Source organism: Aquarana catesbeiana, linkage group LG02, assembly GCF_042186555.1.
Source record: "Aquarana catesbeiana isolate 2022-GZ linkage group LG02, ASM4218655v1, whole genome shotgun sequence".
NCBI lineage: Eukaryota > Metazoa > Chordata > Amphibia > Anura > Ranidae > Aquarana > Aquarana catesbeiana.
In genome coordinates, this window is record NC_133325.1 from 419,540,046 (window position 1) to 419,555,908 (window position 15,863).

Consider the following 15,863-nt stretch of genomic DNA (forward strand, 5'->3'; position numbering starts at 1 on the left):
CTGGGGATGCGACTACAGGAGACAACCAGAGACTGCGAATGCGACTACAGGAAATAACCAGACTGCGAATGCGACTACAGGAAATAACCAGAGACTGGGGATGCGACTACAGGAAATAACCAGAGACTGCGAATGCGACTACAGGAAATGACCAGACTGCGAATGCGACTACAGGAGATAACCAGAGACTGGGCATGCGACTTCAGGAAATAACCAGAGACTGCGAATGCGACTACAGGAAATAACCAGAGACTTGGGATGCGACTACAGGAGATAACCAGAGACTGCGAATGCGACTACAGGAAATAACCAGACTGCGAATGCGACTACAGGAGATGACCAGAGACTGCGAATGCGACTACAGGAGATGACCAGAGACTGTGAATGCGACTACAGGAAATAACCAGAGACTGGGGATGCGACTACAGGAAATGACCAGACTGGGGATGCAACTACAGGAGATAACCAGAGACTGCAAATGCGACTACAGGAAATGACCAGACTGCGAATGCGACTACAGGAAATGACCAGACTGCGAATGCGACTACAGGAAATGACCAGACAGCGAATGCAACTACAGGAAATGACCAGACAGCGAATGCAACTACAGGAAATGACCAGACAGCGAATGCGACTACAGGAAATGACCAGACAGCGAATGCGACTACAGGAAATGACCAGACTGCGAATGTGACTACAGGAGATAACCAGAGACTGCGAATGCGACTACAGGAAATGACCAGACTGCGAATGCGACTACAGGAGATAACCAGAGACTGGGGATGCGACTACAGGTAATGACCAGACTGGGGATGCGACTACAGGAAATGACCAGACTGGGGATGCGACTACAGGAAATAACCAGAGACTGCGAATGCGACTACGGGAAATGACCAGACTGCGAATGCGACTACAGGAGATAACCAGAGACTGGGGATGCGACTACAGGAGATAACCAGAGACTGGGGATGCGACTACAGGAGATAACCAGAGACTGGGGATGCGACTACAGGAGATAACCAGAGACTGGGGATGCGACTACAGGAGATAACCAGAGACTGGGGATGCGACTACAGGAGACAACCAGAGACTGGGGATGCGACTACAGGAGACAACCAGAGACTGCGAATGCGACTACAGGAAATAACCAGACTGCGAATGCGACTACAGGAAATAACCAGAGACTGGGGATGCGACTACAGGAAATAACCAGAGACTGCGAATGCGACTACAGGAAATAACCAGAGACTGCGAATGCGACTACAGGAAATGACCAGACTGCGAATGCGACTACAGGAGATAACCAGAGACTGGGCATGCGACTACAGGAAATAACCAGAGACTGCGAATGCGACTACAGGAAATAACCAGACTGCGAATGCGACTACAGGAAATAACCAGAGACTGCGAATGCGACTACGGGAAATGACCAGACTGCGAATGCGACTACAGGAGATAACCAGAGACTGGGGATGCGACTACAGGAGATAACCAGAGACTGGGGATGCGACTACAGGAGATAACCAGAGACTGGGGATGCGACTACAGGAAATGACCAGGTAGCCAGTTTTAAAATTTAAACTTTCAGCAATGCACAGCTATACAGGGGGGGTAAACAACATTTCCAGGGATGGTTTAGGGAAAAAAGGGGTCTACAGGCCGTGTATATAATGTAGGCAGAAGGACCTACCTGACCAGTCGGGCTCACCTCCCGCTCTCAGAGGTCCAGGGGCGGAGCTTTCGTCTGTAGGGGGCGGGGCTTTCGTCTGTAGGGGGCGGGGCTTCAGTCGGTAGGGGGCGGGGCTTCAGTCGGTAGGGGGCGGGGCTTTCGTCGGTAGGGGCGGTGATCTTTGTCGTCCAGAGCGGAGCTCTCAGAAGTGAAGGAGAGACGCTCTAATTAGGAACAGACTGAGACTACATAAGGAGGGGCGGGGCAGGGCAGGGTCAGAGCGTCAGTGGAGCTCTCTGCCCCGCCCCTCCCTGCTGACAGAGCCTCTCTGAGCCTAAGCCGAGGTCTGCTCGGGCAGCGGGCTGGCCGCGGTGCTGGGAGCTGAAATAATCCGGGAGGACGGGGTTTTCGTGCGGTGCGGCGGGCGGCTTTTTTCCGCTGCTGACTGAGCCGCTCATGGGGCCCCTCCTGACGTCGGGCCCTCGGTCGGCGACCGAGTGACCGAATGGTCAGTCCGCCCCTGGACTTGCGCCTGCGGTATCACTTATGCTGCTTCAGGCAAGTTTAAAAAGAGGATTTAACTATTTTTTTTTTAGTTGTTTTTAGGTTCGCTAACTGGATCAGTTGGGGGGGGGATGGTAGGAATTGAAAGACATCTCAGTGTGGGGGCATTAAATATATATTTTTGCAACTTTGAAACACTCACTAAATTTATATACTAACCTCACTTTACATATGTGACATGGTTACGGTGAGGCTAGCATCTGCTGTCACTTTCCATAAGTGTAGAAGAAACGACTTTCCCCATTTCCAAAGCTGGGTGGGAGATCCACTCAGCTATGGAGTTTCTTGCTTGACTGGCTATGGAGTTTCTTGCTTGACTGGAGAGAAGCACAGGAAGATCAAGAGAAGGATTGAGTGTGTTCAGGGGCACCCGGTTTTGAAAAGTCTTGAATGGAATGAGTGGAATTAAGTAAAAAAGAACAGCCTCAAGTGAGGCTTCCATTAGATACAGGACGCTCATAGAAAATGTCATTGGGGGTTGTCTCTTTGATCTAAAGATCCGAGCATGGGATCTTAGACAGGAAAGTTTGTTAGCATGGAAGGAAATTTTTTTCCTGGACAGTGTCTTGAACAAAGACCTACGTATTCCAGACAAAGGGAAGAATAGGGAGCAGACTTTTCAAAGTTTTTTGAAAGACACTTGAAAGAGGAAGGCCTGAGCCTTCTATCACCTAACCATCACAAAACGGTTATCTAGGTACCCTGTGACTTGAATGCCAGGAGTTCTTAAGAGGGTGAGGAGAGGGGCGCAAATACCTTTGTGAATACCCTGGGACAGAGGACAGGCTAAATGGCAATTCAGCAATATGAAAGTGTTTATCCCCTACTATGAAGTGCAGAAAGTGTGAATAAGGTGGGTAAATGAGAATGCATATATAGGCATCTTGAATGTTTACGGATGCCAGATATTACACCTTGTCTCAAAGTCAATTGGGAACCCTGAGGATTCCATAATAACTTGTTCTGAAATTTTAAGTCCATAGGACAAATAACCCATTGGGGAAGGAGGGGGGGGCGGGGGGGGGGGGGGCGGTTGGTGGAGGGGCATTTGGAGTCTTTCACAGTGGAAGAAGGACTTGAGGGTAGGGACTGATGTGAATGTACAATGTATATGTAAAGCGCTGCGTAAATTGACGGCGCTATACAAGTACCTGAAATAAATAATAAAATAAATGTTGATTGTTCATTGCCCTAGACAAATTAGCTGCAGTTTGACAAACAGAAATTGCAGCAATAGCCGGCTGCAGGGCTGAACCTGCAAGAGTAAAAGCCTTTAGGGAGTATCCTAAATTTTCTGTCCGCAGTAACCTTAACTGAAGGAACATCTGCTATAGCAGCATGCCATGTCTAGCAAAGCTTTTGCCAGTGTTCGGTCTCCTGAAGATAGCCTCCTACAACCCAGGACCTATGCATATTTAGCGTCTTGTACTATACGATTAAGATATAAAAATTGCAGCAGGAGGTTGGGGGAGAGAAGTTTCTCTTTAACTACCTGTTTAGGAATTGGTCTGGAAATATGTTGTGTGCACCATATGTCAGGACACACAATATGCACTTGCTTGTTCTGGATATAAGCCCTCACCCATTAAAAGAGAAGTAAAGGATTTTTATAGGATCCATATCCTGTTTACAGCATATCAAATTGTAATTTAATTCTGTTCAATACTGAGTTGGTTGTCAGATTGTAAAACCATACCAAATGGAAATATACTGTAAATATAGTTAGAATAACTGGCATGAAAGAAGTTTCTGCTAAAGCATAATAAAACTTTGACGACCCTTTGATTGGCTGTGTTAATTCTGTAAATAGCTTCTTAAAAGGGGTTGTAAAGTTAATTTTTTTTTTTTTTTTTTAAATAACAAACATGTTATACTTACCTTCACTGTGCAGCTCGTTCTGCACAGAGTGGCCCCGAACCTGGTCTTCTGGGGTCCCTCGGCGGCTGTTTCAGCTCCTCCCCGCATGCATTCACCACCTTAATGCGAGCTCCCTCGCATGGTGGTGAGTGCTTTCGGGCGCGCTCCCGTGATATAGCCGCTCGCTGTATCACTCGGCCCCGCCCCCCAGCGCGCCGCGTCATCGGATGTGATTGACAGCAGCGCGAGCCAATGGCTGCGCTGCTTTCAATCCATCCACTGCAGCCAATCAGCGACCAGGCTGAGCTGCAATGAAGATGACGAGAACGAGCAGCGAAGATTCGAGGCGTCAGGTAAGTAAAACGGGGGGGCTGGGGGCGGCGGTATTGTCAAAAGTTTTTTCACCTTTACAACCCCTTTAACATCTTCTTCAGGGACAAAAAAAAAAAAAAAAAAAAAAAAAAAAAAAAAAAAAGAGAGATGGTGGCAATTGGGAGCTATAGATCTTTATTCCATAGAGCCAGTGGCCCAGATACAAAAAAATTGGACTTATTTTGCAACTGGTATGCACATGGCATTAAAGCAATAGTAAAAACGCTTGGTGACTTCTGCCTACAGGTAAGCTTATAATAAAGCTTACCTGTAGGCATAAGAAATACTTCCTAAACGTGCACCATTTAGGAGATATTCGCTGTTTCTGCAGCCGGTGAGTTCACCGGTGCATTGGGCACTGTGCTCTAAAGTATGTTGTCCCTTCAAAGCGCTGTGCCACGATTATGGCTCCTGTGCGCATGTGCAGGAGTGATATCATCACGGTTCGGCCATTCAAATGCCCGGTGACCACAAACCCAGAAGGAAGGCCTGTTGAATATGGAAGCCCTGTCAGCAGTGACAGTGCACCGCTGGAGCGCTTCATTTTAAGGCAAGTCTTTCATAATATGCTAGAGTGCCATGCATACTAGCACATTATGCTCCTAAAGCAAAACTTCACTTCATCTGTGAGCACTAGAAAACCAAAACACACTAATTTATTTTGTAATATTCAAAGCAAACTCCCCCATCCATCCCTGGCTTTTGGTTTGCACAAAAGTTATAGCGTCTACAAACTTTGGCATAGATTCATGGACTTTTTTTTTTTTTTAAACTCTCTTTACTAGTAATGGCGGCAATCAGTGATTTTTAGCAGGACTGCAACATTGCAGCAGACAAATCTGACACCAAGTGACACCAACACAATGATAAGTGCTTAAAAAAAAAAAAAAAAAGCATTCTTACTGTATAAATGACACTGGAAGGAAAGAGGTTAACATCAGGGGTGATCAAAGGGTTAAGTGTGCTCCTAGGGAGTTCTAACTGGGGGGGATGCTGATTGGAGGTAAACAGAGATCGGTGTTTATGCTTAGTAGAAACACAAGATCTCCGTTTTCCTCCCTCACAGAATGGCGGTCTGTCTCTCCTGTGAACGATTGCAGGTGATCGTTGGCTTCTGCTGTGTCCAATCACAGCGAGAGTGGGGCTCCGGCGGCGTGCGCCCCATCGGAGGAAAGGAATCACGTACCTGTCTGATTTTGCACTCAAGGGCCTCCCTGCCACAGTATATGTATGTGTGGCGATCCTTAAGCGGTTAAAGACCAATTTAATTTGGCCAATTATCACTTTTAATTCTGTTTAGTTTACTGGTAATTATTGGTTGTTTTATAATATATTTTTCTGATTTTTTTGCCACAGTTTTTTCCTATAATTAAACAAAATTGATGAAAATACTTCCAGCCTTCTTGTATTTTTTATATAACTCACCCATTTGGATTCTGCACTCCTATTTTCCATCGGGTCCATGGCATGTTTGGTTCTTTCATATGGGGGAACTCCCCTCCTAGAATTGGCCTCATGACATTCCAGAAGCCCTGGGGACAAGGGGGTCTGGCGCTTCCTGATATGTTTAAATATTTCTTAGCTGGCCAGGGAGTTTTTGCACAGAGATGGCCTCTTGGGGATGACAGGGATTCTGCTACGATCTTAGAGGTTGCGGTGATGGGTTCTTATGAGAGCCTGCGTCTCCTTGTTTACAGGGGCTCTGTATCCACTGACGGGCACAATGCGAGCCACTGTTAAGGCTTGGGATTGTGTTCAGCGGTTGCTGGCACCTGCATCTACTGCCATATTGCCGGCCTCACCTTTGCAGAGAAAAACCCGTTTTCCTCATCTACTTACTATCCCAGATCCAATGTTATGGGCGTCAAGAGGGATTAAAACTTCGGGTGATGTCACCAGGGGAGGCGAGCTGCTACAGTTCTCAGATCTAAAAACAGAAGTTTGCACTTCCGAACCCCCATCTTTTTTGTTACCTCCAATTGCGTCACACATTTGTGTCTCAATTTGGCTCCACTAAGCTGGATCTTAGGTCTACAGCTCTGGAGAATATTCTATTGGATGACTCAATGAAAAAAACACTATCTGAATTATATAAGGAGCTGTTTCCTTTCTCCCTCCTTCAGTGATCAAATGTAGGGAGCAGTGGGTGGAGGAGGTCCCAGATTTGGGTGGAGAGGAGTAGGATGATATGTGGAGCGATCCTTTCACTCACCTAGTATCTGCTAGAGATCACTTGATTCAATTTAAAAATTCCTGCACAGGATATATTAGACCCCAGCAAAGTTATCTAGAATCTACTTGGGTGCATCAGCTGAATGTTGGCATTGCTCACACACCCCAGCTAATTTTAGCCACGTCTTTTGGCGCTGTATAACAGAGATTACGTCTATACCAGTGTCCTTGACTGTAGCAACATGCTTAGTTGGCTAGGTGGAGGGCTTGGCACTTAGTAGGGCCCAGCGTACCTTGCTTAGCTTATTAGTGTTTTACGCGCGCAAGGCACTGATCATACTGGAAGGGGTTTGTAAATAGAGTGATTCCGTTCTATAAATCAACATATCTGAGCAGAGGGTGTCCAAAGAAATTTGACAAAGTATGCAAGATTTGGTTGGACAGTGATCTATCAATAGCCTAATTTCTTTATAGATTCCTTTGGGAGGGGTTATCTACATGGTGGTGAGGTATGGATCTATAGGGCTCTCTCATACCTGCACTACCATTGGGGCTTTTTGGGGATTGCCTGTTGCTTCGAAAGATGTATATGGAGATGATTGTTGGCGTTACTACTATAAAACTGTGAAGTCTTTACATTAATGTCTGTGCTATGATGTTCAGATATTTACCCCCTTTTTTGTTTGAGGGGATTTGCATCCGAGAGGGTGGATTTGTCAACGGGGTGGTAAACCTTGATGGGGGGGGGGGTATGCAGGATGTGTACTTATTTTTTTATGATTCCCGCCCTGCGTAGCAGGGTTGTTTTCTGTTTTCCTTTTTGTACTATGCAAACATTAATAAAAAGTAATTTCAAAAAAGAAAAAAGAAAAAACAAAAATTGAATGAAACTCTGAATGCTCTAATCAGAAAATAAAAACTTTTTGCCTGTTTGACGAAAGCTACCATAGTGTAAACTCTGTCTGGGTGTGGCACCAAGTGATACTCTGCTTTAATGCATAGAATGCATGAAGGTAAAAAAACCTGTAGACTTTACAACCCCTTTAAGCTTTCTATATGATTAGTCACATGAAACATAATGCTCTTTGTTGCACAGATAACAAGGATAGAACATTCTGTACTAAAGTCTCTGATACATATATTTTTAGATTTAAGTGGTCATTCCAAAAGATTACCTCAAAACATGCTCTTGGACACGGCTTCAGAGGCAGGTGTGATCCGATTTTTCTAACTAAACTGCGGGAGGAACCACATGCCTTGTTTTCCCATACCGGAATGATCTGAAAAACAAATAAAATGTGTAAGCACCATAAGTCTGATAATATTTGAGATTTTTTGTTAATTCCACGTATAATTTGTAGCTAATTTGTAGTGCAGAGGCTTTATGAGCCTGCCAAGTTGCACAAATAGTTTATTTATATGTAAAGATTTTAAAACCTAAACAATAGGCAGATTTAGACCTAAACAAATCGGCAGAGACACATTTATTTACTACCGGTACTTCTATAGCGCTGTCAATTTATGCAGCGCTTTACATATATAATGTAGATTCACATCAGTCCATTCCTTCAAAAGAGTTTAGACTCTATGTCCATTAAGTCACATTCATACATACAACACACTAGGGCCAATTTAGACAGGAACCAATTAACCTACCAGCGTGTCTTTGGGAAGTGGAAGGAAACCAGAGTACCCGGAGGAAACCCACGCAGGCACAGGGAGAACGTGCAAACTCCAGGCAGGTAGTGCCGTGGTTGGGATTTGAACCCTGGTGCCGACATGCTAACCACTTAGCCACCGTGCTGCCCAATAATATATTTATTAGGAAGAGGTTTTTTTTTTTCAGAATTCAATGACACTTTAAATAAATTTTGCTTTTACTTATTGTCCCTTTACCTAACAGCATTTGGAGGGGGTTGTACACCTGCCACATCAAAAATGAAACCCCTTGTCCTGTTTGGCAGGCAGCACTATCAGCAAATGCAACCTATTTAAGTAAACTGGGCCATGTCCCAAGCTTGTGCATTGCACGGGATAGTGTGAGCTTTTCAGGATTAAAACAGACAGTGAGGAGACAACATAACACCCAATGTTTTTAGCTATTAGACGGTTCTTTAAATTCTTTGTACTTTTATTTTAAATTTAAATACTTTTATTTTATACCATTAGCATTGTAATAGCAACTCAAACAATAGTTGTTTGGACAATCCATTATAAGCTCTCCTTTCATTATGCAAGTTCTCACTGTCTGCTGGCCATCTCTTTCCACAACTCCCTGGAGTCCCTGCATTACCTGCAGCTTCTCCTCTGCTGTTTACTTTCAATTTCTAAGGACTACATAATTCCTTACTGCCTGTAAGCAGTGATTCCAATACTGACTCCGCCTTTTGAAATGCCTCCTCCTAGTTCAGAAGGCAGGCTCTGTGAAATGTGCGACACAGTAGTGCCCACTTCACAGTAGGCTTAGTGAATAATACACATCACAAAATTCAAGGAAGTAAATGTGTGGGGATCTTCACAAAGTAAGTTTACAACCTTCAAGATCATGTAAAAATAGGAGTGGCCTAGAAATAACTGGAATACAATGTAAAAACGAATATGTGAATTTAAACTTTAATCATAGGCATACTTTAACGTTGCTTCATGCAATCTCACACCATTAAAATGGTTATAAAGCCTAACTTTTACCGTTATGCATTCTATGCATGAAAGTAAGAATAGGGGAGAATGGACCCTCCATTCTCCCCTATAGAGCAGCGGATGTCAGCGGACACATGCCGCCATCCGATCCTGCAAAAAACAGATGGAAGGTTGTCTTAGGCCTCTTTCACATGAACGATCCGTTCAGGTCCGCCTGTCAGTTTTTTAGGCGGACCTGAACGGACCCTCCATAGACCTCTATGGAGCGTCGGATGTCAGCGGTGACATGTCCACTGACATCCGACCCGCTCCGAAAAAGTGTAACGGAGGAAAAACCTACTTTTCCATCTGTTTTCGAATCGGATGACGACGGACTCTACGGTCCGTCATCATCCGATCCCCCATAGGGGAGAGCGGCACTCTGACAGGTCCGTTGCTGCACAGCATGCAGCGACGGACCTGTCGTCTGCCTGCTCAGCGGGGATCCATGGAGCAATCCCCGCTGAGCAAGCGGATGTTCACGAGGCAGATCATCACGGATCCGTTCCATGTGAAAGGACCCTTATTCTCCATCTGTACGGCATACTGGATTGAATGGAAATAGACAGGTGGACCGTTTGCATCCAATTTCCCCATACAGGAGAGCGGGACTGTGTCTGCTCTGCACAGCGGAGCAGACAAGGACCAGTCATCTGCCTGCTCAATCTCCTGTTGAGCAAGCAGAATCCGCTACACGGAGGCGCCCTTATGATGGGTCAAGTCTTTGAGTCAGCGCGAGTCTTTTTGGATATATGAGATGCAAACATTACAGCCATTAATTGCTTTATAAACGATTTTTAAGGTCATATTTTTTTAAAAGAAATTACCAGCATTTCTAATATCGGTATTTTTAGATTTTCCTCTCTGTTAAGATGTATATATGTTTTTTTCACCTGCATATTATCCTGCTTTTTTATTATAATTGATTCCCTAGAGACAAAGGACATTTTATTATAGGGATTATGGTAGGGCTGCAACTAACGATTATTTTCATAATCGATTAGTTGGCCGATTATTGTTTCGATTAATAACCTTAAAAAAAACTGTGGTGTATAATTTAGTTTAATATCTAAAGTTTAAAAAAAAAAAAAAGGAAATGTATTCCTAAATATCTCAATGCAGTGGTAAATATAAATTACCAACTTCATGGTTAGGGAGCAAAAGCTCTAATCCACTTTGAGAATAAGACAGAGGAGATATACTGTATATACAATTAGAAGAGATATACTGTATATACAATTAGAGGAGTTCTACTGTATATACTATTAGAAGAGATATACTGTATATACTATTAGAGAAGATATACTGTATATACAATTAGAAGAGATATACTGTATATACTATTAGAGGAGATATACTATTAAAGGGTGAATCTGGTAAATATCATCAGACTCAGAGATCAATTTTTTTCATTCTTTCATTCAGCGAATGTACAAAGATTTTTTGTCTGAATATTCTCGTCTGAAAATTGATCCGTGTGGCCAGCATAAGGCTCGGTACACACTTATGCAGTTTGGTTTTGATCCGTTTCTGCAGTGCTTTTTGCTGTGCGTTTTGATTTTTGCACATGTGATTTTGCTGCGATTTGCGTTTTTGCATTTTTTTTGGACAATTTGTTGTTGGGCAAATTTAAAAACACAAATTGCTGCAAAAACGCATTACGTGCTTTTTAGCAGCTTCTCCATTTAAGTATATTGAACCAAAAAAAGCACCGATTTGCGTTAAAAAAAAAAAAAAAGTCCCTGACACTTTCCAAATACGCAGCGGCTGAAAAAAGCATAGATGTGAACGTGTCCCATAGGAAGCCATGTAAATGAACTGTAGTGTGTTTCTGCAAAAAGCACCAAAAAACACATAGGTGTGAAGCAGGTCTAAGACGTTTAGTAATATAATGGGGTTAAAAAAAAAAAAAATTAGCCCTTTAGATAATCACCACAGGGGTTCATTTTTTAACTGTAGAACTGTGAAAGTAATATTTACAGCAACAATTATTTGCTCTTTTTGTGCTATAAAGGGCTCATTTTATTTTATTTTTTTAACCCCATTATGTTACTGTCCGATTAATCGATTATGAAAATAGTAATCGATTAATTTCATAATCGATTAGTTGTCGATTAAGCGATTAGTTGTTTCAGCCCTAGATTATGGACATTTTCAATTGGTGATCCTATTATATATTATGATCATATTACTAGATGCAATGTTTATTATTTTTAGCCATTGATGATGCTAAGCATACTTTATTGCTATTGTCTATGTTTTTTTAGAATTATCTGGTAAGTTTTATATTCCATTGAAGGTTTTTCCTCTACTTTTGATTTTTATGTCCCCTAAATTTAGCCATTTTGTTGAAGCCCTTGTGTGTATTCAATTTGTGACCGGAAGTAGTTGCATTATGACCACTTCCGGTTTAACCTGGAAGTGTGTCATAATAGCGCAACGTAAGTTTTTCAATGAGCAGTGCTAACATGAGGCTTTACACTGAGCATGTGCGGGCGTCTTTTAAACGCTGCAGCTGTATTCAAACAAGGTAAATTTTTTTATATTTGACACTATAAATGAATCCCGCCATAGCCGCAGGGCTCATTCCTCCAGATAAAGCCACATGGGAGGTGGTGAAACTAGTAGAGGTGGAGCCTGGCGGTGGACTACTACTGAGTGAGACTGTCATGTCATTTTTAATGCTTTTAAAATTTCATTAAATGCGTGTTCAATGCTAGCTGGGGTGGAGTGGTTTCATTTTTAACCCCTCGGATACTGCACTATAGGAGGCACTTTCTCTTGTTTTTTTTCATGTGTTGTTGAACTTCCCGGTAGTCATTGTGGATTTAAAATTTGAAGCAGCACAGTGGAAGGAGCACCTACCTGCTTTTGATTACTTTCATCCTTTGAGCCACCAAGATACTCTGATGATCCCTGGGAGAAAACATTTGCACAGGGTGCAAGGCGTGTTTGACTCCTTACAGGGTCGTTTAAAGGAGGTGAGCAAGCATTGCATGAGTTGGCGGGAGCACTTTGTTCATGGAGGTTGTCTGAAGAATCACACAAGCTTGTTTTTGTTTTGTTTTTTTCTTGCACAATGTGGATTCATTCATTTCATGTTTTTGGACTTTTTTCATATTATTGCAATATCAGTGTTTATCACCATAATTGTTTATTTCACTTTCACAGCGCTGTTACACCTATAGTTTTTTACTGATTTCTGTGGGAGCACATTAGTGACAGCTGCAGTAAAAAGTTATCAATATTATATGTTTTTCTAAGTTTCACATTTCATACCATATTAGCGTGCAACTACCTCAATTTTCATTTGCCCTTGTGAAAGGGGCATAAAGGAGCGTTATAACCTTGTCAGGTTTTGCCATCTGTGTCCTATTGAGATTTGCCTTCACTTCCTGCCCCATAGCCAAAACAGCAAACCAACAAAAAGAAGGAATCACTGGTTGTCACCAGAACTAGTGTCCCCATTGGAAGATTTCCCCTCTATTCCTGTTCTGGTGACAGCCCAAAATTTGGGATTTCCTTTCACTCTCAGTGAGAATAGTCACCAGGACAAATAGAGAGTGTGAATCTTTCTAATGAGGACACAGACGGCAATAAAAACCTGACAGGTTTTCTAATCCCTTAGTACTCCATCTTGCCTATAGTGAACAGCAAGGTACCCATCCCTTAAAGCAGAACTAAAGGGTGTGAAATTTAGGCCCCTTCCACACAGGGCGAGCTGTTCTGATCAGCAGTGGAACAGCTCACAGATCTCCTACTGATCTGAGCAGAGCGGGCAGATGACAGGTCCCACTCTGCTCTGTGGGTGGCCGTGAGTAAAAGGATTCTGCTATCTGTTTACACCTGACTACCTCCGATCCACCCCCCAAGGAAAACAATGGATCTCTTTTCGTTTGTTGTTAGCGGACTGGATCGGAGGTAGGTGGATGTAAAACAGACAAGTCCGTTTACACCCGCTGGTCCACAAGCATAAATCTGAAAGTCTGACCGGAAACCATGATCAGAACAGTCATGTGAAAGGGGCCTAATATCTTTTCCAACTGTTCCTGTCCCTCCCCGGCATCTTCGTTAGTGTGCCGTTCTTCACTGGGCAGTGTGGGAAGACTTCACTCCGACACATGCGTAGGAGCTAGTCATCTCTGCACACAGGGTTTAGGCTGGCATCATAAGCTGAGTACGACTTCACTCCAACACATGCGCAAGTCATCCAACACACAGGGATCAGGCTGGCACTGTAAGTGGAGTACGACTTCACGCCAACGCATTGCACAAGTCATCCCGGCACACAGGGATCAGGCTGGCACTTTAAGCAGAGTATGACTTCACTCCTAAACCTGCGCAGGAGCTAGTCAACACGACGCACAGCTAGTCATGCTGGCACACTGGGATCAGGCTGGCACTGTAAGTCGAGTATGACTTCACTCCGAAACACATGCAGGAGCTAGTCATCCCCGCACACAGGGATTAGGTTGGCACTGTAAGCTGAGTTTGACTTCACTCCGACACAAGCGCAGGAGCTAGTCATCCCAGCACACTGGGATCAGGCTGGCACTGTAAGTGGAGTACGACTTCACTCCAACACATGCACAAGTCATCCAGACATACAGGGATCGGGCTGGCACTGTAAGCGGAGTAGGACTTCACTCCAACACATGCGCAAGTCATCCAGACATACAGGGATCGGGCTGGCACTGTAAGTGAAGTACGACTTCACGCCAACGCATTGCGCAAGTCATCCCGGCACACAGGGATCAGGCTGGCACTGTAAGCGGAGTATGACTTCACTCTGAAACATGCGCAGGAGCTAGTCATCCCGGCACACAGGGATCAGACTGGCACTGTAAGCCGAGTATGATGTCACTCCGACACATGCGCAGGAGCTAGTCATCCCGGCACACAGGGATCAGGCTGGCACTATAAGCCGAGTATGATGTCACTCCGACACATGCGCAGGAGCTAGTCATCCCGGCACACAGGGATCAGACTGGCACTGTAAGCCGAGTATAATGTCACTCTGACACGTGCGCAGGAGCTAGTCATATTGGCACACTGGGATCAGGCTGGCACTGTAAGTGGAGTATGGCTTCACTCCGACACATGCGTAGGAGCTAGTCATCCCGGCACACAGGGGTTACGCATGTGCAGCTCAGTTTCAATGCTGGATTATAAGGATGAGCTCAGACGTGTTCGCAAATTCCACCTACCCGCCAGGAAGCTGACACTTGGCAGTGCTGACAGGTAGTGAGACATTTCCCGATCTGTGCAGCCGCGGATTGGGAAACGTCTCACTGTGATTAGCGCTGCGGAGTACCAGCTTCCTGGCGGGCACACGGAGTTGCGAACAAACCCGAGCTCATCCTTACTGGAGAACGCGGTGAGCAGGCAGGTGAATTTTATTACAGAAAAGGTATTGCATGTCTCTTCACGCCTACCTGCCCACAGTGAGTGACAGCAGGACTTTAGTTCTTCTTTAAAGGACTCCCATACACAAGGTAAAATAAAGAGAAACGTGGACAGCGGTTATCTAATCTTCCTGATAGCTGATGGGCAATCCAAGAACTACTGCGGTGATGATGTCAGATGGACAGCCAGGAAACTAGCATTTTTCAGCAACGATCTTATGTTACTCTCAGCTAAAAGAAAAATCCTTATTACATGGCAGAAACTGGAAGTATGGACCCTGTAGTGTAAAAACCTGGTGTACCTGGCCTGTCAGCCCTATCACATGAAGGCAGTCCAATGCTAGGACACTGTAAATGCCATTGTGAATAGGAGCCGTGTCCGTCTTCATAGGAGCCCGGCACACATAGGAAGGACACCGTGCTGGACGGAGCGGCCCAAGCCGCCTTCTCACCTTGGAGCGCTTCCTCCGGTCATTCCGCCACTCTTCCACATCCTCCTCAGAATCCTCACAGGCCTCGGCTCCATTGCTGCGTACATCTACAGAGGCCATAACCAGATATGAAGCGCAGGCCGTACGGGAGGGGGCGAGAGAGCTCCGTCTGCCTCCAAACTATACACTACCCCCTCCCTCACAAGCTCCGTTATACCGGTGTTCCGTCAGATTCGGCGACCTGTCAGAATGTGTAACGGAAGTGACGTTTCGCCGCCACCATCTTGCTACATCCCTCACTTCTCCACAGTAAGGATATACTGAGAAGGGGACAAGCGGACATCTTTTTACACCCACCGGAGTTTTGCATTTTACACTTATTTTAACAGTAAACTGAGGCTATATAGTGCAATACAGTGCTTAGAACTCTGTATGAATGTTTAGATGTTAAATTTTAAAAGCGGCAGCAAGCCTGCTCATCGCTCAGGTTTTCTAATCTGACAGAAGTTGGCTGCTTTTAAAATTCATCATCTAAACATTCACACAGAGATCTAAGTATTGTCTTTCACTATATAAGCTCAGTGTACTGTTATAAATAAGTGTAAAATGCAAAACTCCGGTGGGTGTAACAATATGTCCGCTTGCCCCCTTCTAACTGCACCCTTACTGTGGACAGGTGCGGGGTGTAGCAAGATGGCGGCGACGAAACGTCAC

At 44.4% G+C, this 15,863-nt stretch overlaps 1 protein-coding gene across 1 annotated transcript in view; it reads right to left on the bottom strand.

Moving 5' to 3' along the window:
* The window catches only part of MTFR1L (mitochondrial fission regulator 1 like), a 53,137-nt gene extending 37,720 nt beyond the window's left edge, over nucleotides 1-15,417 (bottom strand). The window contains exons 1-2 of the mRNA XM_073615452.1: nucleotides 15,171-15,417; nucleotides 7,810-7,914 (exon numbers count right to left, since the gene is read on the bottom strand). Coding sequence (XP_073471553.1) covers nucleotides 7,810-7,914; nucleotides 15,171-15,269 — 204 coding nt within the window. The 5' untranslated portion in view covers nucleotides 15,270-15,417. The remainder of the gene's footprint in view (nucleotides 1-7,809; nucleotides 7,915-15,170) is intronic.
* Nucleotides 15,418-15,863: the final 446 nt, after the last annotated feature.